Raw genomic sequence first — 27,327 nt, 5'->3', positions numbered from 1 at the left:
ATTTGTCATGATTTTATAGCTTGGTGCCACCTAAGTAATGCATATTCATAGGATATTAAGTTGGGGAACTAGGGAACAGAAAATGGGGAGGTCTTCTTTGAATATCTTTTATTTTTTTAATAGCGACGTTAATCTTCGTGTATCATGTCGCGATTAGTTGCTCCATTAGCAACGTATGAATACCAAGCATAAGATTAAGAAATTTTTCATGTCTGAAGAAATATATTTCTCCGAATCAAAGTTTTTTTCACGAGTACGGCAAGAATTTTTCAAACTCTTAAATCATGTCTTTCTTTACGCTAGAACTTCTGTCATCCGGATATTTTCTAAATTCCAAAGAATTTGTACATTATTTTATAAACAGATCTTATATTATATTACGTATGTGATAGAACACGTACTGTGTGATCAGTGAGATGTGCCTTATTCCAAATAATTATCAAACGCATGGAGAAGCTAGCAATAGTCTGAAGCGCCAATTTTTCTGGAAACTTCCACGGCGTATTTTCTCTTCCTTCCTTGGGAAAATACACGGTATTTCAAATTTCCTGCAATGACATTAATCTTTGACTATTATATAGTAATGAAATAACATTGATTAATGTGTTCGTGTATTGTAGTGAGTTTAATCCAAGGATTAAAACTTTGTAGGAAAGCTAATGGATTCTACATAATGAATAATCATTGTCAATCAGTAGCATAACGAAACTACCTCGCCTTTGCAAGATTAATGAGCCATTGGTAAGTACATAATCATAGCTAAAGTTGGGACATGTTACTGGCGTATATGCGTTTCTACAATCCCGTTCATAAGTATCGGGGCACTGTTTCGTTTCATACAACCGATCATGATCTGTATTCGTGTAAGATAATCACGTAAAAACCTTGTAAGATTCGCAAGAGAAACGCGAGCAACGTTAATTACGAGTCATAGATCGAACGAAAAGTTTCGTACGGATTAGATACATTTATTTAAGAGCAGTTTATTTAAATTCTCAATTGAAATTCGGAATTATTATAGTTTTACTTATCTAAAACTTCCATAATGTTTGTCTATCTTTGCATAAGTCTCAATCTCAATCGGGTGAACTTATGGCAACGAGTGTACGTTTCCAACAATTTAAAATATTTTGCGTACTCACCGATACGGCGATTGGATATAATCTGGTAAAACATTGACGAATCGGACTTTCATTATGTGTAAGATACATAAAAGAACGCTTGAACAACGTGATAATACATTTTGGTCATGGAACTTTCTATTAAGTCGTGCGAATCGTTAGTTCGATATTTATAAAACTGATAAATAATTTTACGAATAAAAATTCTTCTCTTTATTCTCCAGAAAATATGAAATAAAATTTTTTAATTTTGCGAAATAGTTTCGACGAAATTTTGTACAGTCTTCCAATGTAAATACAGTGCACAGTTAACAATTTCCTATTCGTTGCGACAGGAATGATTTGTTTTCATTTAATTATAGTAATTTAGTCTTCTTTCGGCTTTCTATTTCCCTTTTCTAATCTTCTCCTCTTTCCTTTTTAAATACCTAATACATCGTAGTATAATCTATGAATTAACATAGGATATACAAACGTTCTAATGCTTATGATAAATTGATTTTTGGCGGTACTGCAACTTGTGAGTTCTGCATAATAAAATAAATTAGTAATGGTTAGCGGGATAATCCATCAACAAGTTCTCTTAAACCTGTTAGGTAATGGATCAACGTTATCGGTTATAGTCGTTATGGTACACCGTTTTCTCGATTAATATCTTCTCACCAGTAAACGCTTTTTTAAAGCACGATTCTCATGTTCGTTTTGTACTTTCAAATACGTAATATTTATTCCATATCTGAATTGGTTGCTTGATAACATAGGATTAAGTTTATTGTTGTTGTATGAAATGTTTCTCGAGAGGTTGTATCCTTCGTGTGCAAACAATTTTGGTATTCGATTTAGTATTGTAAGAAAATTTCGACTGGAAGCATCGAAGAAAAGATCAAGCTTTCGATAACTTTTTCCTTTCACATCTGCTTCTTTTATTGTCTCTGTTTTGTTTTCTTTTTTGTTACTGTAAAACCGATCGGAACTTATTCTGTGAATTTCGAACGTAATGAAATTAATTTTTGTTGTCCAGATATCTTTCTGCTTTGAATACGTATTTTTACATGAATAAAAAATGTTTGAAATCTTCGTAGTATTTTGCTTCAATTTACCTTTTAGAGGATTTAAATCTATGGTTTATACTTTCAGAGATCGTCTCGATAATTCAACTATAATTTTTTCACGCCGTAATAATTAATATAATTATAAATATAATCAATGTTATATTTTATATTTTCGACAGTCCAAAGCCTATTTGAAACAGTTTTCAAACGAATAAAAGATGTAAAAGTTTGCCGGTATGATCTTTTTATTTTCCATTTTTCATTTTTCTATTCCTGTCGTTGCCAATAATTTTGTGACTCACGGTAATTCTCCGCTTCTCGCCAGCAAGGAGAAAACAATTTTCCAATTTGAAGGGAAATTGAAACTGAACACCGGCCTCAGTTCGCAAATTAAAAACGCAAGTGAGAGAACGCGCGCACAGTACAGCTATCTCGATGTAGATAAATTATTGTTGATCCTGACACGTTGATCTGCTCACGGGCACACATCGATCGTAGTCTCTGATTACAATTCGATCTCGCCAGGCATCGAGACTTTTTAAAAAGTACGTTAAATTCGATAGCGTGCGAGCCACACGATTAGTTTTCACTGCAGTGACTGAGATTTAAAGTCGTTCGAGATTTCTCTGATTCTGATATGCGCTTAAATTAACGATGCATACGATACATGCGATACGAGAAAGCATTATCACATTATCAGGGACTCGGTCGTTAGGAAGAAACAACCCATAGAAACAAAATTAAAGTGAAAGTTCGGATAAAGCGACGGAAATTAAAATAAACGCAATAAGAGATTGAAAATATGTTTTCTGTTGTGGATGAAGTTATTTGTAGACCACGGTTGTCTATGCACCGATGAAAAACTGAAATTGTTGTAATTAGACTTATATAATTATATACGTGATATTAAACTCGTCGTTTATCCATTTGTCATGGAAGAAATGGTTTCATGGATAATATCATTTTAATCATGAACGTACAAAGTTGCGATACGATTTAAAGTTACGATGATTTGTTCATGTCTTTCAAAGATTAAAACCTGTTCTCGAGATAAATGTCTCGAGGATATATTCACTTAACCTCAGGGTTAAGGTGCGATGCTTACAATAAAACCTTAATCGAGGCTGCTTCGTTTTAGACAGTTACAGGCATATCGCAGTTCAATTTGTTCCACTACTAGCAAACTGAACTATAAATCTTCTTTCGATAGGTCATTGCTTAATTAATCGTAAATCATAACGTCGTTTTAAGTCCTTAAAATCCTATGATAGATTTTGCTATATACCAGGTATGTAAATATGAAACCGGAATTTTTGTATAGAAAATACACGTTTATTGTATGAAAATGATTAAAAATATTTTATTCGAAGTATTGCCCATCGCTAGCTAAACATTTTTCCCACCTGTCTGGCAATTGGTGGATGCCACGCCAAAAAAACTGTCGCTCTTTTGAGGCAAACCAGTCATCGAGCCATTTTCGTATATTTTCGTAAGAAGCGAAGTGCTGGTCAGAAAGTGCGTGTCCCATCGATGCAAATAAATAGTAATCGGACGGAGTCAAGTCTGGTGAGTAAGCCGCGTGCGAAGGTATTTCCTAACTGAACGCTTCGAACGTTCCTTGACTGGTTTTGCTGTATGCGATGGTGCATTATCACGAAGCAAAATTACTTTGTGTTACCTTTTTTGATATTCTGGTCGTTTTTTACGCAAAGCTTGATTCAAATCGATCATTTGTTGTCGGTAGCGCTCGGTATTAACGGTTTCGCCAGGTTTTAACAGCTCGGTGGTCTTTTTCGGTGGTCTTCCACGTTCTTCGTTCCTCGCGTCAAAATTGCCACTTCTGAATTTTTTAAACCACTCAAAGCACTGTGATTTACCAAGAGCATGCTCACCGTAAGCTTCGACAAGCATTCGATGCGATTCTGCAGCAGTTTTCTTCAAATGGTAACAGAAAATCAATGCTGTCCGTAAATCGTAGTTTCCAGGCACAAAATTTGACACGTTCAACGCTATTACAAACTATGCTGTTGTATGAAACTTGTATTGTTCTGAGTCGAAAGTGTTTGTGAGATGTCAACAAAGACTTTTGGCATCAATGACGCAGTTTAGTGATAACTACATTATCAGCTAGGGCCATCTATAGGCAAATTCCGGTTTCATATTTACAGACCTGATATATCTAGGTATTCTTGTTGATTTCTTATGTTCTAATTAATAGTATTACCCTTTTTTTAATTATATATATTATTTCTCTTTAATTGTAAAAAATATACAAAAATGTTCGAAGTAAATATTTTTATATCGTTTTATCGATTCATTCAAAATCACACATATATATATATATATATATATATATATATATATAATTTGAGTTTATATACGTAGCTTGAAATATCTTGTATACAATACTACCTGCATGTATCTGTTCTTGAAATTATTGTTTTTATAAGCCTGCTTTTTGGGCAGTGAGGACATAATGCTCGGATAATTACAACAACTTGTACTATTAAGAAAGTGAGAAAGTGTTGAAGGCAGTATTTCAGACGCTATTTTACAGTATTAATCCTTCTCGCTAATGACCGCAATGATCATCAGTGACGATTAACACAAAAATAAGCAAGGAGAAAATTCCTATCTAATTTGCTTCGCTCTAACACCTAATTTTTTTTTTTTCTTTCGTATGACAGCTCTTCAGTTCAGATATCCTCTTTTCATCTCTTAATGTCCAAACCAGAATTTATATCTACCGTATCTTTTTAATTTTAACAAAATATCTTCCAATTAACGTGTACGTAATATCTCATTTTATTATTCTATCTGTAGAAGTGAAGCATCTTTCTCGATGTTCATAATTCATCTGCAAGACGTACTATACGCATACTCATTTAATCGTTCGATAATGTTATCAAAGAGCAATGAAATGGTTTCACGTGAATTCCCAAGAAGAAAAATTTCACCCTACCTAGCGTTACAGATCGCGAACGGTAGGAAAACAACGATACACATAACTAAGCCGGGAATGTTCTCAAACGTTCAAAGGGGATTTGGGAAAGATACCTTCACAGATACCTACTCGATGAGGATTAGGAAGTGATTTGCAGGCGATTCCCGATAGCGACGGAAACACGAAAGCCGGAATTTATCGTGATCGCAGAGAGTTCTCGTAGTCATGAAGTTTCGAGGGGTGTTATCTCGCGCGTGCACCACCTATGCACGAACTATCAGTTTTCATGAACATGTTTATGACGCAAATAAGCGTCCTACCCCCTCTGAACCCTTCAGTGTTCCAATCGAAACATATGTTTCGTGATGCTCATTAACCTCGTTCCGACTTGGCCGCGCTTAAATCTGTAAACGGAGCATTTAAAGTTACCATCGGCCACGCTGCTGAAACGTATTTTCTGTATCGAACACATTAACTTTCGAACGGATTCTCAACGATAATGCTTATCACAGAGTTATAAAATTAGGAGCTCGTTTGTTGGCGTGAAGTAATTTTGAATTGAAACTCTTAAAGTAACCACTGTTCACAAGGACGAGTATCATATACCTAGAAACGTAGCCATTTTATGAAAGGAACTTTGTAATGATTATACACACAGTTACACACAGTTAGTTAATACGTTTAATGTGCGTTATGATCGCAGTCAAGTTGTAGAATGTCTGGGTCAAATCAAAATTCCTCCGAATGAAAGTTTCCTTTCTTTTAATTCACATACCGTATTCAAGATTGAAGCAGTTTCGATACCAAAAGTCGATAGTGGAAGCTTTTATGAACGTTGATTCAAAGGCCATTGAGTAGGATCCTCTTGTACAAAAATTGATTAATTAATTAATAGTACTAGTAAATTGAAAAGGTACAAGTTATAGATTATACGCTTCTATTTTATGAGTCACTTTAATAAGTTGCTTAATGAAATACGTGTTTATTCCATTGTTCCTGTGAGTTTTGCAAATTTCCACGTACTGCTTGCATTCGTATGTTTCTAAAAATTCTTCGCATTATGTATGTCTCACGATACGATACATATAGACAATTAATTTACACAACGATTTATCATTTGATTATTTAATATATTTCGAGAATGGAAGAATTTTAGGAACTATGTGCAATATATAAAAGCTATGAATTTGAGGAATGCGTGTAGACAGTGAAGCTCCTGGGTGGTAGTGGCGCGTGCACGTGCAGGAACGCATATCTATACGAGGCTGAGTCTTTTTACAAGAAAGTACTGTATGATGAATGAGAATTTTAGAAAGAGGAGCAGCGCCTTTATAGAACGTAAACGAGTGAAGTGCCTATCCAGTAAATTTAGCAAGTACGAATTTCGCTAGACGTAGAGTCTTACGCTTGAGTTCATTGTATCGCTAATATCTATTTAACACGTACTAAATTAAAAATGTTTCTTAATTGTTCCAAATTAAAACGTTCTACTTTTGGGACTTTTTCGAGCTTTCGACAACTTGTTCAGACGTGAAAGATTAAATGATTTCGAGATCGTAAAAGATGCAACAAGCTTTCGTTCTGACGAAGAATTCGAAGACTTTTACAAAAGAGGCGTGACGCAATATCCATATCGATGTATATCATCGTAAATGGAATTTCTTCAAAGTACGATGATTAATCGTTACATAAAAAGAGCAAGTGATAAGAAAGTAGTAAAGCTATACGGTTAGGTACATATTTCGAAATAACAGTCGTCAAGGAACGAAAAACAATTTGTATAGAGATACAGGTAGATACAGAAGTACCGAAGAAGCAGAAACGTGTAAATAGTGGCGAATTTGTATTATCAGTGACAATGAAACTAAGGGTCATATCACTGTATCATCACTGCACAATATCTTGCCTTTACAATGACTTGGCGGAGACTGACAGAGATTAATGGAAACTAATAATTCTCTACTCCATGTTTATAAAGACAAACACGAATAGTAGTACTAGGTCGTAACAAGATTTATCGATCGATCCGAATAAATTAGAAATTGAATGGCAGTCGCGTGATTTTTAAAATCAATTACGAGGAAAGATCCGATAGTACGCATATAGATATTTTATACGGCCGGAATCTCGGAGAAGTTAATAAATAAAAACCTTGTATTCCGAGAGAAATTTCAAACGCAAGCAACGCAGATAAAACACCTAAAATCCTCATAACCGTATTTCTCGGTATGCCGGCATAAATATTTTATGGGAGAAAATCTGATTTGTCGAAGATTCTCCAAAGCAATCTGACCCTAAAACACCATGAATATTAACCAATTCGCATGATATTGCGAGATGAGAGAATTACGGTCGTCATCGACCTATAAAACATATTAATTTCGCAAGCGTTTAGAGTGGAATAAGCGAAGAGGTCGGCTCGCCCCGGATCTTATATAACGCGGCAATTTTCAAGAATTTCAACACCTCGCGTTCGGCGTTAGTTCCTTTACTAATAAAAACCTGTCTCGAAAATGATTTAGTCGGAACACGGCTCTCGAAGACGTTCTCGCGGCAACGGTATATTACCAGCTTTATTAAAAACGAACGAGAACACCGTTCAAATTCCATATATACAAGCTGTCGTTCAGCCGGCGCGAATTCGCGTCACCTTGTCGATCCTTCGAAGATATTGCATGCCCTGTACTGCGGCGATTACGACGATGGCGGCTCATTAGCCCCGCCGCCACTAAATCATAATGATCTCAACGCGTAGTGCGTGGTGGAGAACGCGCGAGGAAGAGGCGAGAAGAAGACCCGATCCGACCGAACGGACCGTAGGAAACCGAGAGAGAAAAGCAAAGATGGACGTAGCGCCAGCAGAGACGAGGACGGATTGACGAGCGAGACAGAAACGTGAAACGCGAGCGTGCCCGAAGTCGACCGAGTGGCCGCGAAGGCAGCCGAACCGGCTTGCGGTGGTCCTTCACGCTATTCAATGGTTTCAGTACCGAGCCGCCACGGGTCAGGACTCGACGTGGTTCTATCACGTGGGGCATTTCTTATAAACTCGTATTCGAGTACGATCACTGTGGCATTGTGTGATCTATGAATTAAAATCGTGCCGAGACAACGTGATCTCGGCTTCTGCGTGCCGTCACGTTTCTCATCTGTCTCGCTCGATCGATGACCCGTCCGACAAGACCGATGGCGAAGACAGACTGACACGAAGCATCTTGTCTTTTCCTTTCAAAAATGTAAATGATCGATCATAGTGAATATGTTGGACAATGTGATGGTATCGTGTACGGAAGACAATTTGCCGACGGTGCCTGACTTCCTGCAACAATCGTTAAGAAGACTTACACACGTGTTTACGCTGCGGTAAATGCGAAATACAGTTAGTCTGGAAATTCATTTAGATCCGATTCACTGTACGAGACGAAAGAGGAAGTGGAGAGAAGAAAATCAAATAAAATAAAACTAGAAACGAAGTTTCGTGTTTGGAGGAATAATTTGCGGAGAGTCGGGTTCATAAATCTGATTGCGATACTCGTGGACGCCGGGTGACCGAGTAATTAACTTAGTAACGTTCGCGGACTCAATTTCGTTGACTGATTAATATCGATACGCAGGGATTTAATTACGAGGACCGCACGAATCCCGGGTGGATGCCTCTGGTGTGCGAATGTCCTTCCGTGTACGCGCCCCTCGAGTAGCGACGCGAGTAACGAGCCGTGAGATAGGGGCAAACCGACGAGTTCATTCGGAGCTAGTGGTGCAGTAAACTAGACTCGTGTCCGGAGCGTTACTTGCGGTTCAGTGCGACCCGTTTCGAAGTCGACCAATTCTCGCGAAACTGGCAATTCGAACTTTGAATTTTGAACGAACTCGTGATCGTCGTTCTGCACTTTTCCTGCTTTCTCTTCGCAATAACCTTGCGTATTCGATACGAAAAATATCCAGAAGCTCGACGCAGTTCCACCCACGCTACGATTCGAGGACAAGACAGTCTATCGAAGTCTATCGGACGTGGATGGTTTTGTGCAAGCACAGTACGATTTCTCAGGGACGTTAGAACGAGTCAAACGCGTCCCCCCAGTCTCATACTTGACGTGCTTCGCTACAGATCACACTGCCGCCTTTTCCACGATTTTTACGCACAGTGTCTCGATTTCATCGATCTCGTTACTGCCGAATTTCAATTTCCTCGAATTCACGATTGAATTTATACATCAAGCTGGACGATCGAAGATTTAACGTCAATAGCGTGTACACATACATCGATCTTGAACTTAGACCGTAATTCGACAAACTCGAAGCGATACTCGCGTCTCTCGGAAGTGCGTACAAGTTTCGAATCTTACGGAGATTTTATTACTCAGGCCGATGTCATATTAATATTTAACATGGTTTACGTTTTACGGCGAATACATGGAAAGACGCAAAGTTTCACCTAACGCTTCTAACTGCCATCGAAATCCGACCGCACACATTTTCTAACGAATTTTCTCAAGAAGAATCTGCCAACTCTGCGACGCAGCTATCCCAGCCTGATATCCAACGAACTTAGTACCAGTTAGAAAGTTGCTGGAAACTTCTTGGCTAACAATCGCGCGAGAAACCATCACAACGTTCGAACACCTCTCGTTCAGTTACTATCTTACAAGTGGATTAATTGAGACTCCCTTGGAAGGTGATCTCGCCACCGTAATTGGAACGAGTACTCGAAGGGAAGGTTACAAGATCAATTGGTTCGTCGAGTCGTTGGAAGAAAGACTCGGGGAAGAAAAGACTCTCGGGGATAGCAGAGGGAAGCTTTGGTTCGTAGTGTGTTGTACGTCGATTAAATGGTCGACAACGAAATCATTGATCACAGTTGAAATCTCCGATCGAGTGACAAAAGTGGTGATCGTCGAGGGTGTAGCGAGGAGTCGAGGAGGACAGAAAGGCGTTGAGAGGATGTCGACGACGGCGGCGCAATGCAGCAGTGGCGGCAACATCGGCAACAAGAAGGAGAACACCGACTGCACCGGTCGCGGCAGCAGCAACAGCAGCTGCAATTAGTGCCGGTTCACGACGATCGTGAGACTAGGTAACCGCTGAAAAGGCGGCGAGCGCGGGGGCGGCTAGGTCGGTCGGGGTGTTGGTTCGACGGTGTGTGTGCCAAGAGTGCGCGAAAAGGAGACAAAATGTGGTGGTGGAGGTGCCGGTGGAGTGTCGCGACTACGACCACGGTGTTCGTGTTGGGGATTGCCACGGTGTGCTCGCAGCAGGAGATATCTGATCTGGATAAGCCAAGTAAGTTGTACACAGTTATTATTATTTATATCTGATCCCACAACGCTGGAGGATAATCAACGCCTTTGTCTCCGTTACTCGAAATTTTTTGGCAACTTTTGACGAAGTACGAAGCCAAATACGACGACAAAAAAGTCTCATGTTTAACTCGTCATGGTTCGAGTATCGAAATAATAGGCAACGTTTCAGGCAACGTTATTAAAGCAAGTTATCGTTTTGTCAAGTTACAAAACGTGTATTATAGAAGCCCGTTGCACAGGACGAAGGTAGAAAACGAATTTTTAACATTTGAAAAATATAGTTTATCATAGCTGGATAGAATACTTCAATTTCTTCTTTCATAAACTCGTAGAATCTAGTAACGAAGAAAATATCGAACGAATTCTCGAAATTTCTTTTCACAAATAGGATATGAATTTTATAGAATTTAACGATACAAGTTCACTACAAAGGAATTACGAGTGAAATGTTACGTTCATACAACTTTGGTCTTCAATGGGTAAACTCATTGAGTATTCGTATAAGGAATACGTACTTAGCTTGTTGCATTCTACGTTGAATGAAGGGACATCTTACAGAAATTACCATTAAGCGAGGCAAAAGGAAATACATAGAGACAACGATTCGATTGTTACACAAACTGTGCAGTTGGAAACCACATTACAAAAGAAACAGACGAAGGAAAAGATACGTATTATCCGGACTGTGATATAAGTTAAGCAGCTTGCTTTCGAATTACGTCGTATGAGAATCAATTAATTAAGTTTCTAAGAGAAATTTGAAAGATCAAAGGGCAACGAGAGAAATTAAAGTATACGTGCGTATACACGGCACAGGTATAGCTATTCAAAGTGAAGTCATGTTATAAAAAAGATGAACATCCGTTCACTTTTGTTTTTGTTTCGACATTTCAGTGAGCAGACATTTTGCGCTTTAGCTTTCACGCTTGAGAAATTGTATTACTCTGCAGATTTTATTTCGAGCATGTATATGTATGTACACGTATTTCGTTGTATTTTTAATAATCGATAAGTTTAACAGAGTATGGCCATCGAAATATCGAAATTAAAAAAGTATAAACTAAACAATTGTTTTTGGACTTATCGAAGAAAATATGCTTGAAATATTTTGTTCCTGCGATGTTGGTCTCAATTTTAAGTTTTTTTATGTTAGGCTAACAATTCTGAAGCTTCTCCGTTGCCGCGTAACCTCAAGACTTAGCTCAAGACTTGAATCCGTAATGTGCCAAATATGTATATTTAAAACACCCAACAACCTTCGGCAACCTTGAAATTTGAAGAGAAGAATTATTATAAGTAAATAAATATGCGTATAAAGTATTTTTTATTCGAATAATAAATTATAATAACTTGATGCGTGTGCGAGGATCTCGCGGTCTTCCGGAGGCCTGCGGGCCATCGGCTAAGAACCATCGTCTTAAGTCAATCTCTTTGCTGAAAAGTTTTCTTGGTAACGATATTTATAATATCTGTCTTTCTCCACGAGATAATTTGTCGCTTGATTTTCAAATTCACCAATTTCGTTTCTATCGTTTCTAAATTCTTAGAAAATTAATATTTCGCGTGTAATTTGTATAACTCGCATAAAAGTTAAAAAGTGAGATCTTCTAAAATGTTAAAGCTAATATTGTTGTATAGTTGGAACAAAATATTTTTATAAGCTGAATATATCATAATAATAATAATTAGAGTAGGTATTACGATATAATATTCCGTTTTAATAATATTCTATTAGAATATCAGTTATTATAAACTTCCGTTCACTGATAAATTCTGATATCCCTGCGGAATTATACTTACGTCAAAGTTACTGTACGAAATCTTAATTCAGAAGTCAATATTGATTATCGAGTTATGTCAGGCATCGAAAGGAGCATAATTTATGTAGTTAATGCAAGCCACCGTCTGTGGAGCTTGAAAGTTTCCTCAACAGTTGGTATTTTAGGAACATCGACGTTAATTATGCTATGAAATTCCCTCTTTTAAATGAAACGCAATGGGAAACAACGAACATACATTTTCTTAACGTTCAACCTTGTTTACATCGAAAAAGCAATAACTGCATCCACAACATTTTTCCTACCGTTCTTTTTTCTACATAGCTACACATACTTGCGGTGTATCGAATATTGTATTTCGATAAGCTTGCAACTATTGTACAACTACAACGTCAAATACTTTTACTGTTCGCATATCTCGTTAAAATTTTAATTGCAAGTTCGTATATCGGCTTGTCTGGAAAGTTATATAAGCGATATCTCAAATACTTCGAAACAAACGAAAATTCACTTATCTTTCAGACAAGTTTTATCGTATTTGGTTAATTTTTATGGAAATTGTAATGTTTCGAAGACGAAGGAAATCGAATACATTTTCGAAATTTAATATTTGTGTTCTTTCAAAGAGGAAAAGGACTCACTGAAACGACGATATATAAAATGCGCGATGTTTCAGGAAGTCTTTTCCTCTTTCGAAAGACGAGAACTTTGGCCATAAGTTGAAAGACGCCCTTTAAAAAGCTACCTTCCATCGATCAAAGCATTAATTGCAAATAATTCAGAATATATCGTACAAGAAATAACAGTAAAATTGTAAAAGAAGAAGACGTCTTACTTGTTTACAGTATACGTAGCTCCTCGTTTATCTAAAAATCGATCCTTCCAAACAATCCAATAAATATATAATTATTACTTCCTCGTAATTATTTAGAATAAATTTTTCCATTTTTAAGAGGAAAAATTCTTGATTTAAATCGATTTCTTTCCATCAGAACCGCGATATTATTGCTTTCAAGAGATCATCAGAATTTTAACATAAACGTTCAGTCATGTAAAAGCACGATTCACCGCGTTGCAAAACGATATCGCGTGCCATTGAGAAACATTTGTAGTATCTATTTTCCATTGAAATAAATTTCTCATTGCGTGTTCTGCGTGAGAATAAAGAATAGCCAGGCTGTTCTTTGATTGATTTAATCTCCATTCTCTATGGATAATGACAAGTCGAGGATAGATATAAATGCACCTTATGCAATCCGTGTGTACGTATATGCGTAAATTCCTGCGTTGCACGTCGAAGCCTCCAAGATGACGAAGACTAAGAAAACGTTTCTCAGAAATAGCTGACAGGTTCGCGGTCGCGCTTCTCTCATAGGGAAATTATTCGTGACCGAAGCGAAGGCAACAAAATAAATTTTCTACTGGATGAAACGCTGCGAGATCTCGTAAATGTCAGAACCCTTAACTGATCGCGTTGAACTTGGATTTTACCACCTATCGCGAACGTCGATCGAACATTTAATGGCAACACGTTTCTATCCGGCACGGTTTTAAGTTGATAAAGAAGCTAAAAATTACGTTCGAAACGCGACCAGCTTTTGATAGTATTCTTATCTAGCGCAATTGCTGAAGCTACTAGCTAACCGATTTCTCAATACCGAATGTAATTTAAAGCGTTAATATCGCAGTGAATAGTTTCATTTCGAATGTTTTATTCGTGGAAGGATGCAACGTCGGATAAGAATTTCCAATAAAGCTGGATATTTGGTCGTTTCCCGTACGTAATGGAGTAGGCCCTCCTTTGTCACGGAAAATTAATATTAAAGCCTACAATCCGTACGTAGATGTAATAAAAATGTAGAACGAAAGCCGCGTTATCGATTTGAGTGGACAGTGTGGAACAAGCTAAGTCGAAGGAACGGAATGACAGTTAAACTAGTTTAATTAAACCGCTGCTCTAAGCCCCTTCTGAATTTATCGTCAAATGACAAAGGAAAAGAAATTCCCGGTCCACTGAGAGAAAAGGAGAGGCAGAAAAAAAATTGGAATTTCAATAGCGAAGTTCAGCTTTCTGGGCTGTAAGACGGAAAATAATGTGGCACCGACTTCGCAACTTCCCAAACTTCCTTGTAAAAGTTCTCTATTTATTAAAACGGCCCTTTCCTTCGCGAACCCTTTAATCATTGCGTTCTCCCTCTCCTCTTCGTTCTTTCTTTTCCATTGTTACTTTTATGATTTAATTATTCGCTGCAAGCGGTTATCGTTGAATGACAATTGTTACAATGAAATATCTGGTATTAGCATCGATACGAAGCTGTAATTGGTTGGATAAAGGAATTTTTGAATAGGATTCCAGCTGTGTAATATAGTAAGATTGATTTCATATTTCAGATGTTATTACGCTTCACGCACTTCGTAATATTCATTTCCTATAAAAAATCAAACGTAAGTATTCTTTGTATCTAATACTCGACATGCAGAGAATCTTTGTAATAAGGAAATATTTGTGTTCTTGAGTCGTTCGTTCTGAATTCTTCGTTATATGGCTACAGCGTTAAACGATTAGGGAGAATTCATTTTTCAATAGAATCTCGGCGAGCATCGGACAAACTCTGTGAAAAGAAAAAATACAATTTTAACTCTGTATAGGGAAACAAACGCTGCTCGAAGCGAATTAATATACTACAATACAAGCTTCGTAGTGAATTCGAAAGTGGTTAATTGCGATTGCAATTGCCGATCGCGTTGCAGTTACAAAACTGTGCTATGAGCGTGTGTGATCGAACGTTATCCCCGTGGTTCAGCCGGGTTTGTTGAACATTTGTTTCAACAGGTGCTGGCAAGGATGAAAAACAGAACGCGTGGTAACTTTTTCGTTCGTATGTCGTGTTAATTAATAGTTTTTACGCCGGTTTACGTACAGAAGGACGTCAGCGATATCCAATATGGTTTTGCAAAACATTGAATAATTCGTTTTCATTCGTATTGAGAAAAATAACGAACAGATGCGGTGATCGTCGATTCGAAGATTCACAGTGTTCATACTCTGATTCAGATTTGTTAGTTTGTACACATTGAACTTGATTTCATCGCTTTACGGATCATTTGATATTCGAGTAGCGATATTCGGGAATCGTAGAAAGCGAAGGCTAGAAATTTTACAGGTTTTCACGGCGAACAGACACGGTACCGTTAGAAGACATCCCAGTTCGGTGATATTGTGGCGCCGTGATTAATTTCTCAATAAATTTCGATTAATTTTGTGGTCATTCAACAAGTAAGCCAAGCAAGCAGTTTACGGCTGGAAATAACTAGTCTTAGATTTATGAGTCTTGTAAAGATCGAGCCGATGATACGCAGTGTAATTCGGAATAGAGCGGAACGATTTGGCGATATGTGGGTGGTTTCCCGTAACGTAAACAAACGTTTTTAGAAAATATATGCCTGAAAATTAGCACGAATCGTTTATTTGCTTGATAATGATGTTATATTCTATCCAATCTTAATAGTAAAGTACAGTTACGTTAATATTCGGACGTAACATCATCTCTGTATGTATTTGTTGCATAGTATCAGAGGATACGAGGAAATTTAAATGTCATGTCTAATTTTATTCTGCAAAAATATGAATAATAAAATTAACATGTTTAATGAAGTCTTCCTTTATCGTCTCATCGACGTTCTTCTATGCTTAAAATTACTATTATATATGTATCGTGCTATTTCAATTTATGTTATAGTAAAGTGAATCTGTATGAACGTACGAATAGCTACCCACCGTCATATTCATCTGCTATCTCTGGTTTATTACCTCTGCTACAAAATATTGTCCGATCTCTCTTTCATATGACGTCGTAACTATGTTTTAATTTTTACGCCATCCATAACTCGTAAAAAACTGATACATTGAGACCATACGAAGGAAAGGTCGTAAATGGCTGACAATCACTGGTTGAAGTTCCTTTGCTCGTTCGAGGAGGAAAAGTCGCTCTTCGATCCATTTCCATCAACGCTCATTTCACATCGACCGAGTTTCGCCGCATGATATTTGCCTGCGATTTTCAAAGACGTGGCCGTTTTTTATCCGCGAGCTTTTACACGACTGCCGCGCGGTAAAACGCACAGAAATCTCCGTGCAGGACGCTGTATCGTGGAAAACCGCGGCGCAGCCACCCGAACGCCTCCATTGAAGACCATCTAACGTCGAAAACCACCGAGGGAAAACGTATCTGTGGTTCCTTTACCGCTGACTAACGGTTTGAACGGTCTAAATAGAGGATTAAAAGCGCAGATGGTTTTGCTTCTCCTTTCGCGAAATGCGCTACATCTGTTTCTTTTTTCCTTTATATGCGTTCGTACGTACGTACGTAACGCGATCGAACGGTAAAATGTGCGAGTAGCACTTTGATGAGCGCGATATTAAAACTCGGAGGATTTCATATATGGCATTCCATCTTTATTTCCAGTGCTGGAATGTATCGTTATCAGAAAACCTTTATTTCGAACATAGATATACAGACAGTCACGAAAATCTATATATACAGCTAACGAATTTTACGTATTTGACTTAGCAGAAAAAGTAAGAACGCGCTTTGTCAGCGATTTATTTAGGCTTACGTATCCATACAATTATTATTAATTTCATTTCGTGGAGGAAATAAAAAACTTGGAACATTTATCTGATAGAAATCTTTCGCTTCGTAGCTACCAGCCTGATATTCGATATAAAAATGACACGTTTTTTAATAAAACTCAGCACGATACGTAATTCAATTTAGAAAACAGCATGAACTCCACGTAGGTGCAGATAATTAATACCTGTTTTCGGTCACACCCATACAATCTATAGAAATCCGTTTCACTACTTACATGCGCTATTTATCAGGAGGAGTCAGTCATGGCTTTCAAACGTATTAACGCGGCACGACCTCCGGCCGGGTGATAAATTCCGCTCCAACACAAGGATAAGAGCGGCGCATTCTGTGCGTCCTGGTGACTGGTCGAAGAGTCGATGACACTCGAAAACGGCAATTGCAGCATCGCGCGGCCGAACGCTCATGGTAATTAATTTTTTGCGTGCGACTCTCGTGAGCGAAGGAACCGCGGAATGACCACGAAATCGGTCTAATGGCTGGTCATTTGTCATTTTATGAACAGCGGATGGCGGAAGCCTTTTGCACATCCTCGACGAAAGACAAACGATAATTTGCACTCCGTCCACCTTCGTAAGTACACACTTTCCGACCTGTACGACTTAATGGAAACACGAGTAACGTTGCTCACGAACTTCGTACCCGATAAATGACGCAGCCTTTTTCGTCTACTTCCGTAACACGCACTGCTTCTGACATTTTTATCTGAAATCTGACGATGGTAGATTTCAGAGGTTGAGTTTAAACGTCGTTGTCGATCGGGGCGGATTGAGAACGAGGTGGACATTTCAGGTTTGTTTAGGTTTCTGCCGTTGGATTATGATAGGTCTGATGGAACGTGGTCTGGGATATTTGGAAACTTTTGAAAATGTCTCTTGGTAGTCACTTTAAATCGTACAAGTGGTTACGCGAGTTTTTCTTTACCTCCTTTTTTTTTTTGATGTATGTTATTGATTTTAATAATTTATGGGAATGATAAGAAAAAGATGGAAGTTGTTAGCTTTAATAAATCAGGGTAACGATTATGCGTATGCATGTTCCTCGGTGTTATGCTACTTGAATATACGTAAGTTATAAGATTTAAGACACGAATTTTGTTCGACTTTTAGTTTTCTTACCTGTCTCTAAAAGGCCTATAGATTGATTTTAACTAACGCATTCTCCACAACTAGATTTGCAAGTTTGTCGTAATTACGATCCTAGTATAATTATTTTCTACAGATCGTTAATATCGTAGATATACTCAATAAACACGACAATCTTAAGAGTCTAACTAGCTGACACCTTCTATCGCAATAGCTAGGCAACACCGATAACTTCAGCGATACAGAAAGCACAGATTAGTACTATTTATACGGTCTTTACACGCTAGTTGCACTCGGCGTATACGTTTCCGTCCAATGATATCTGCTAATAGAAACACACGTGAAACACATACGAAGTAATAGTTGAAAAAAAAGAAAGGCGAATCGCTCGTGTTGTTGGTCACGTCGCGCGTCCTACACGTGAGTTAGGAAATACACGACGGAGAATTTTTCCGAGGAATTTTTATCCCCTTTTTTTTCTCTGTTCGTCGTTCGAACCCAAGCTGGCTTTAACAGCCGCGATTAAACGTCGCAGCATCTCCCGGTCGATACGGAAAAACCGAAAATAAAAGCGGAATCGACGGTGCATACGCGACTTGGTCGGCACGAACCGTTTGATCTAGGTTTTTGTGAAAATAGTACGCTATTCCTGTAGTGTAAAACGCGAGTGGGCGGTCAAGTGACATGGCGTGTTCTGTTTATTGAACGGCGTGCGTCCCATCTAGAGAGCTCTTAATTCGAATGTGCTCGTAGAAACGGGGCATACCGCTGCAACGTCTCTTGTCACGAATTACGCTTTCCTGCCCTCTCAACGGGCAAAGAACACGTTGCCCTCCGTCGCGTCGCGTGAAAGACGATACCACGCCGCGGAACGTCGCTGCACCATTCACCAAATCTAAAAGCTTTTCTCACGTAAGATCCACGAGACTAATTTTGATCGATCGTCAAATTGTATCGCAAGAAACGTCGCCTATAAAATTATTCTCCCTTTGTCCGAATTGGGCTTTTTCCATGCGAACTGCAAGACAAACCTAACGTATTTTGTTACGCGTAGAAACTTGGGGAAAAATTTCGATTTGAAAATTATTAGTACAGAGCATAAAGCGTAATCTATATCTATTTCTGATAACGATATATATGCAATATACATTGTATCGGTGATTTCATTTTCTCGACAATATCTTTAAATTAACGGGTCTTGCAATTATTTCTGAGATTCCATCATACCGAGTAGAAGTCCAGTTCTATACAGACCGGTTCAGAGAAAATCCACTTACTATAAATAGAGAGTGTATATACATAATTCATAAATCATAATGCAATAACGTACTAGGTTGCGCAATAAGTTTGCATCTTTTTAAACAGCGAGAAATAAGAACTATCTAATCAACGACGCACGAATCCAGCGTTATCTATCTGTTTGTGCATTCGAGTAAATAACGCTCAACAATGTAACACCGCAATTGTTTAAACCGACAGTTCTATGTCACGTGTTTTCACAATTTGCCAGACAGTTTATTCAATTAAGTCACGATGCGTGCATCGAAACGTTCGTCAAATTGCGGGGATTATACGAATTACGCGTAATCGTCGTATCCCTGTGGTTCGTAACGAATGACTGTTTCGATGGAACCCCCTGTCGAGGATCGAGTGCGCATCTCTGTATTATTATAATTCATTATGTGCCACGCAATTATGTCGCTCGTGACCGATGTTCGGGTTTCGTGTTCCGCGTATCCCACGGGTGTTCACGTGGTTGATGGTGAAAATGCGGAGTATCACACCCGTGGGTCTCGTTTCGCAAAACTGTGATGCAGGTAACAAGTGGATCCACTTCGCTGTCCCTATACCGCCTAGCTAAACCCGTAATCCAGACTATGCTGGAATTTTTCGCGAATTTTCCCTAGTGCGCCGTGAGCAGTCGAACGTTCCCCATTTGCGCAGCAATCGTGCAGATTTCATTGTGTTTCGATGCTTAAATATTTACTAAACCCATTGCTCTTATGTTTTCACCGATATTAAGGGAAACTTCAACCTGGACTACGTTTATCGTAACTTTACGTTTGCATAATTACACACTTCCATAAATATGTACGAGTGTCGTAGGAAATGTGTGCGTATATCGTAAAAGTGGTTAAGAATAACTCGAGTAAACTTAAAACGTAGCTACTATTTTCCTTGATTTCAGAATCACGTTTTAAACATTGGAAACATTTCCCTGGCAAACATTAATTTGTTTAGCGAGCGTTTACAAATTTCATTTTTCTCGCACCACTATCGATATTTACTAAACATCCATAATTTGCAGAATTAATTAATCTTAGCAAGCTGATAACTTCAATTTTCGTCTTCGCCATTGCTGGTCAAAGCTGCGTTAGCGGCGGTATAGGAAACGAGATTACATTAAATTTTAATTAGATCTATTTATTCGAATCTCATTAACAGATCCATGTCAAAGAGACGCGCAGTTGCTACTTTGTATTCATGAAATCCTCTTATAGCGAGCTATCAATTTCAATCAGTCACGCGTTCTAGCTATTGCTAGTGGAAGATTCGATCGTAGATTTTTTCTTCTCGACGAATACGACACCGAGCTGCATCCCTCCTTTTGTTATTCTCGTTTAACGGTAATTAGTTTTCGCGTCGCGAATCGATACTCCTTCACGCGTCGTTCGATTCGATTCGTTCGTTCGTTCGTTCAGCCGGAACTCCATCTTACCTATTGGAAACAGAAGTTTGGCAAAAATTTGCCTGCCGGCTGTTTCTAGCGAAGTAAGTTGGAATTATTCGGGGAAATGAAAAGTTGTCGTGCCGTTGCACGAAGGAAAACTAACCTTCCTTTCGGATTAATCAATAGCGCCAAGTTCCTTGCCGATGTACCGACCGCGACGAGCAGATATTCAAAATGATTCGTTTAACAATTCATCGATTATTTACTGGTTAACCAGCGAGTAATTAATTTATCGGTTTATCAGCTATTTTGAAAAATAAACAAACAGGGATATTCAACGTCGAACATCTTGAAAGCACGAAATTTATCGCGTGTGTTGCATAAATTGAAAATTGGTTGACAAAGTATAAAGAATCTCGTTTTTATAAAATCTACGTGTACTTCCTTCTGATTCTCGTGTATTTGTATACAGAGGTGTCTACAAATACATGCCTATTCGTAAATACTAAGACATCCTCTGGTTTCATACAGAACACGATAATTGATTCAGATCACTAGGCAGATTACTAATCGGTTGGAATTCTGTGTTTGTGCAACATGCGAAACACATGGCGAAGGCTGTAAAAACAACCTACGATGATCTTACGTTGTAGTTCAGCATCTTTGACGAACTGAATTTCAATTTTTTAACGATCGATCGTATCGATCTTCTACGTGCCGATGAAAAAGTAATCCGGCTATACGATACGCTGACGTAATTTCGACAGTTGCGTATTTATTCTTGAGACTTTATCGTCACGGATCGTGCATTTTGTATCACGTTCACGCGTTTCGATAGCCAGTAGGTGGATAATGCATGCAGTACGACAGCCTCGAATTCGGAAAGTTGTCGGAAATATCCTTTCGCAATAGCCACGTATTTTAGCATATTAAAAGCGATAACCAGAACCCGTAACGTAATTCGTGCATCGCTAGCCAAACGGCAGCTGCTTTTCTCCAGGTAGCGATAGAAATTTTGCAAGTTACGCGTTAATTCGTAGAGAAACTATTATCGTAGCCTCCCTATCGGTCCTCCCGGCCATAGCCGAGTAGTCGCTAACTAGTCTGACCGGGAGTGTAGGCGAGTGGAGAAGATGCATCGGGAAATGGTTGGGAATAAGGGTGAATTGTCTTGAGTTCGAACGATTCGACGAAATGGCTGCCGGCTACTCGTAACAATATCCGAAACAGGTTGCCCGTACCTGTTCACGTAGCTTAGCTTACCGCAGATTACCGGTAATCCCTCGGGTTCGGGTAACAGTTACACGCTTTCAACGAGAGACAGGGAAGTTTGACCACGCTCTATGTCGGCCCGCGGCGAAACGAACTTCCATTCACGCTGACGACGTCGTTGAATCTCCCCGTGGTATTCGTAGGCCGCTGGGACAAGCCGGAGGACGAATTTCCCCACGTGATAGACACGTACAGTGCGTCTAACAACTTGTTAGGTTTGGTAGCAATTTTGCCCAAGTTTCTGTACGATTTATGATTTTTGTATCGTTAATTGACGTTCTAATTTATAACGAAATAACCGTAACTTGTTATGTATTAAGTTTGGCTATTACGAATTAAGATTCACGCCACTTAAGATGTTCGTAGTGCGACGATATCCCTCAAGAGGAACACACGCTGAGATTCGAAAGTCACAGTCTTCGTGCATGTAAACGAAGCATCTTCGCGATGATACGATATAACGATGATATAATGGCAGATAGTCCGCCGCTATTTAGCCTTACCGTAATTTATGGCTGGGCCGAGGGATTAATAAGAAGCTCGACAGGTTGCTTGAGTGAAGGCGCCGATGTCGATGATACGATTGTTTAGAATTTAGAAGAACAGAGACTCTACCAAAGCCTAAGGCTTTCTTAAAAATTCCTAACATCTAGCACGCGTGTCTAAATGTGTCTTCTTTAGGAAGAAATTTCTTGGGAGTCTGTACTTTCTACGCACGAACACTGACATAACGGGAACTTCACGTTATAACATACAGCAGTTTGGACGACGAAGTTACCTATACTTTGTATATTACTTCATATTACTTCTGTTCGAAAACGGCGAAGCGAGGTCTAAATTTCTCTTCGAAAAAAGATTCTCCTAGCCATTTTACGCGATATTAGCTTCTTAACAACTTTGTAGGAACAGCTTTTTTTTGTAATTAATCAAAAGTAATTTTTACTACGGTTTACTGCAGGAATTGAAACTTTCAACTTCGAAGACGAATATTTCCATCTCGGTAAGACTAGGCTCTGTAAAAATTCGATCGTGTATCGATAACACGTTGGTCGATGGATTGTCAAAATTTCAATGGAATTGTATGAAATTCAGCTGTACGTACCCTCAAACGGACAAAAATTGAAGTGGTTAGGCACGAACAACAATACCCTGTTGGCAACTGCTTTTGAAGTGTCCCGATTATCCGATTAAACGTTCGCCGCTTGACGAGCAACGTACGTTTAATGGGGTTACTTCGTTTTGCTCGGCTCTCGTGTAGAATTACCCGTGGCGTGGTGTAAATGAGCGGTAGACAGGGGTGAATCGGTTGCCAACGGATTAGAGGCCGCTACGGAAGTCTCGTATTTCCAGTTAATGGCAGATAAACTAGATCGAAGTTCCTGATACATATTTTTATATGTGACCTCATGATTCCATGAACTTATGCGTGCTGTTAATCTGAAAATTTTCAAATCGTTGTATCGCGTGATGTCGACTAATTGATCAAAATCTTTACCGCTACGTTTCAAGGATTTGAAGCGTAATAAACGAAATTTGACGAGTTTATTAAGTAAGTTTATCGATACATAAATCGTGCGATTTAGATAACGCTCGAACGCTTCAAGTACCAGCTATACGTTTTAATATATCTTAATTATCAAACACAGTGCAAACAGATACAGCGGATTCCAGTTTTCATACTTTTCATACAACTTGTCCCAATAAATCGAATTTCAACGGACAAAGTCTAAGCAACGTAAAAAGTACAGCTAAAAACGATTTATCGAAGAACGTATGTAATATTTGGTGTTGAATACATGTGCCCTTTCTTTCTCGTGTTCTTCCTTGCTTTCTTATTATTCCACCCTTTTGATTGTTTAGCTTCGTCAACCTTGAAATCGTAGATTTTAGGATACCTCTTGATGTTTACCAATTGATGTAAACCTGCATTGGAGGTTAGCCCTATTTGTATTTCATCGAGCAAAGCGATTTTATCGCTGAAGGTTAAACCTTTGCACTCCGAATTTTATTTCAATTTCGTTACCAGCAGCTCCCAACGCTTTTAAGCGTTTTGTTTAAAACTTACTTTAACTAAAAAATAAGACAATTTAAGTAAATAAAGGAAGAAAGAAATTCGCGTAAATACCAGTTTTATTCACACTATTGTTGTATTTTGTAATTTTTAAGTGCATGATATATCTTGAAACAATTTCCAGGATACAATCCTGCTTTTCTTTCGCACGTTTCACAAAAAAAGATTGGACTGAAAGAACGTCGAGTCACACTCGGCATAGGAGTGCAAAGGGTTAAATCTTTCCTAAGTACGTTGGAAAGGGAATACGAATGACAAATTCTTTGCATGCGATATATGCAAAATACGCAATAAACATCTCAATCGTACACGTACGCTCACCTTTGTATCTTATTAGTAACGGGCCAAAACGAGCTACAGCAGAGCAAATTATTCTCCGCCCCTCGGGTAGCCTCGCTATACCGATAAACAAAAAGCTATTGCTGAAGCTGTGATGGGAAGACGCGTGTCACGCCCCTCGTGTCACTCGCGTTCTTGTGCCAGGGCTCGAGCGTGTCAACCTGATCTCGTTTTAATCATTTTAATACGATTCCGACCGTCGGATCTCTTTCTCTTTCATTCACGTTGCCCTCTCCTACGTTCAAGCCATAGCTATGCTTCAGATCAGCATCGCTACTTCGTAAGTTTCGTTCTATCTGCGATCGTAAACTATACGAGCGTAAGCTGTCGCGATAAAACGACGGTATGTTCCATATAAGCGAATTGAAATCGCATTGTATTCTAGCTTTTGTTTCCGTTCTTCGATATTTGCCCCAAATAAACGGTGGTTCTAATTAACCGGCGTCCCGCTTAAGCGGAATCCACTGTATAAAATCAAATGTTTGGATCGACATTTCGTTAGCTTTTGGTTAGTATTTGTATGATTAAATGACAATTCGAAATATTTATTTTTCATCATTGTTACGACGAATGTATGGTATAGAGAGAATGGAAAGTATGTATAACGAATATATGAAAATAGTTTCATTTGAAAAAGCAGAGACCGCTATTAAATAATATATGAGATAATTGTGTAGAAACGTTGCAATGGAACGGTTTGTTAGAGGAAATCTATAAAAACGGGAGACGCGTCACCGGTACAGTGTTTTACTGTTTGAAAGCGAAGATGGTTCGTTAGGCTGAAAAAGGGCCCTTTGCAAGGGTATGGTCCGGGAAAAACTCCTTGAGGCCTACTGCAAATTGATGCGCATGGTGCCGGAGGTAACGGATTCACTGCACGTGGCCCCTTGTGCGAAGAAATAAAACGCGGTTTTTTCAGCGATGGGTCCAATTTCTCTTACAAGCTTTTTGTTACGTTTAATTGCTAAATTCAAAGATCCTAAAATACCTGATACAGGCTGAATCTCGTTACGTTCAAGTTATTTTCGAATGCTTTAGTTCTTAGTTCTTTTGGTTTTTTGTTACAAGTTTCTATTTTGTATTAAAGCTTTTCCGAAACAGCAAACGTTCCTTCGTCTTTTAAAACGGGATCAAAGTTGAGAGGGAAAGATGCAAGGACTGTAGCGAGATTGAAACGTTAATAGTAACGTTGTCCTTGCATTTTTTTTCGTGCAAATACGTATTTCACGATGCTGAGCGAGTCACACAGCTATTCTCGATGAAATTACCATGTTCAGCGAGGAAAACGCCGTCTGACAGACTTTTCTAACGAACCATAAGCCGTATTAATCCAGGTATATGTTCGATCTGCTCATATTTCACGCGAGAGACGAAGGCGCAAAGGGGCGTTGCATGACTCTTCTAAAAAATAACGAGTGGGACGTTCGTCAACTTTGCCTTTGATAGAGAACCGTGATGACGTGCTGCGACAACGGTCGTTAACGCGACGTACCTTCGCCTCGACTCGGACGAAAGAATCCGAAACGCGACGTCCATTAATTCACCACAGAACAAAGTAGGCATTGATGCACAACGGTCAAGAATCCTCGTTAATCCGTGTCAACAGGATTAAACGGGGCGCGGATATCGTGAGACGGGAAAGAAAACTGGCCTGTAAGGGGTTGTGGAGAAAAATGCACGCGACCAGAGTAAGGGACGAAGAAATAAGGGATAGAGGGTGAAAAGATACTCGCTGGGTTTTCCTACCCTCTACCGTTTACCGTGTCATATTCTTTTTCCTCTACTCAACCATCTCTCCTCTCTCGCCCTCTTATTTCCTTTCGCCACTATCGACCTCTTTCTCCTTCTCATCCCCCTCGACCAACCCCGGCTCACCCGGGACGTTTCGACGACGTCTCCTTTAATGAAATTCCTTTATTATTTTAATAAAAGATATTCCCCCGTTAGCGATCGGTACTCGTCACCGACTCATTGTGCTTCGCCAGCCTCCGCTCCCGTTACACGCGATTCAACTGGGCGTCCGCGTCTTTGTGCCATTCATTTGTGCCATTTCTGTGAAAACGTTCCGGCTTACGTAAGTTCGCGGCGCATATTGCACGTCGTAAACTTTGCCGACCAACACAGGTTGGTGCTACGCGGTCGTGAGATACGCGCGAAACGTTATTCCGTATCTGTGTCTATTTATCTAACAGGTATTGATGACCCATTCTCCTTTTCGCCAAGCAACGGAACGAACGCAACTACGTTCAACCGCGACTACCAAGCCCTGTAACAGGTTCGACAAAGTTCGACCAAGTAAACTCTCTATTTTCTTGTGTTATCTGACGCCGCGTGTACCACTTAGGTCGCGTCACGACGGAAAGGAGATACTAATCGCGGAATCTGGTTTCAATCGAATCGGGTGATTGATACGAGAGAATGGACTTGTGTCGAATTCATTGCGCCTTGAAGCGATTGATACAGGTACAGATCTTTTAATTATTTTCTCCGGATAATATTTTACCTTCGAGACACCGAATCGATGAAGTGTTCTTTAATTGATACCTTTGAGATAATGATATAAGTTTGGAATGATTCTTAAGCGACGCATGTACTCTTAACTAACTACATATATTGTATAACATAATTGTGTTTATTTTGGAGAAAGTTGGTCGCGTATTTAAGTACACTTATTAAGTCTTCTTCATAAAAATATTAAGAATGACACGTTTTGTTGGTAATAATTAGTAAAAATGGTGTTTTCAGTTAATATCGGAGCTACCAACGATTAAAGCGTGATAAATATCTCGTATAACCCAAGAAGAAAACTGTGCTTTCATCCACATACATATCCTTAAAACTGTACCTTTGTGAATCTATAAAATTGTTGTGATATATTACGAATTCGTCGATTTATCCATTTCGATAATTTTGGTGTTAAAATTAATTGAGTACAGTGTACAGTACACATTTCTATAACAATGTTGTGATTTCTCTTTTGGCAAAAGTATGCGAATGTGTCTTGAAATAATTAAACCTTTGATTCGTGCGATTGAAGCTCTT

At 38.9% G+C, this 27,327-nt stretch overlaps 1 protein-coding gene across 3 annotated transcripts in view; it reads left to right on the top strand.

The window, feature by feature from the left end:
* The window catches only part of LOC138186508 (neural cell adhesion molecule 1), a 209,646-nt gene that overhangs the window by 35,927 nt on the left and 146,392 nt on the right, over window positions 1-27,327 (top strand). The window contains exon 1 of one of the 3 annotated variants that reach the window (XM_069126453.1): window positions 8,103-10,397. The exons of the other annotated variants lie outside the window; for them this stretch is intronic. Within the exon in view, the coding sequence (XP_068982554.1) occupies window positions 10,289-10,397 (109 nt within the window). The 5' untranslated portion in view covers window positions 8,103-10,288. Of the gene's footprint in view, window positions 1-8,102; window positions 10,398-27,327 lie in introns of those variants that run through there. 3 annotated transcript variants of the gene reach the window in all.

Source organism: Bombus flavifrons, chromosome 13, assembly GCF_040668555.2.
Source record: "Bombus flavifrons isolate JBK064 chromosome 13, iyBomFlav1_principal, whole genome shotgun sequence".
NCBI lineage: Eukaryota > Metazoa > Arthropoda > Insecta > Hymenoptera > Apidae > Bombus > Bombus flavifrons.
This window is presented reverse-complemented; position numbering and strand designations above follow the sequence as displayed.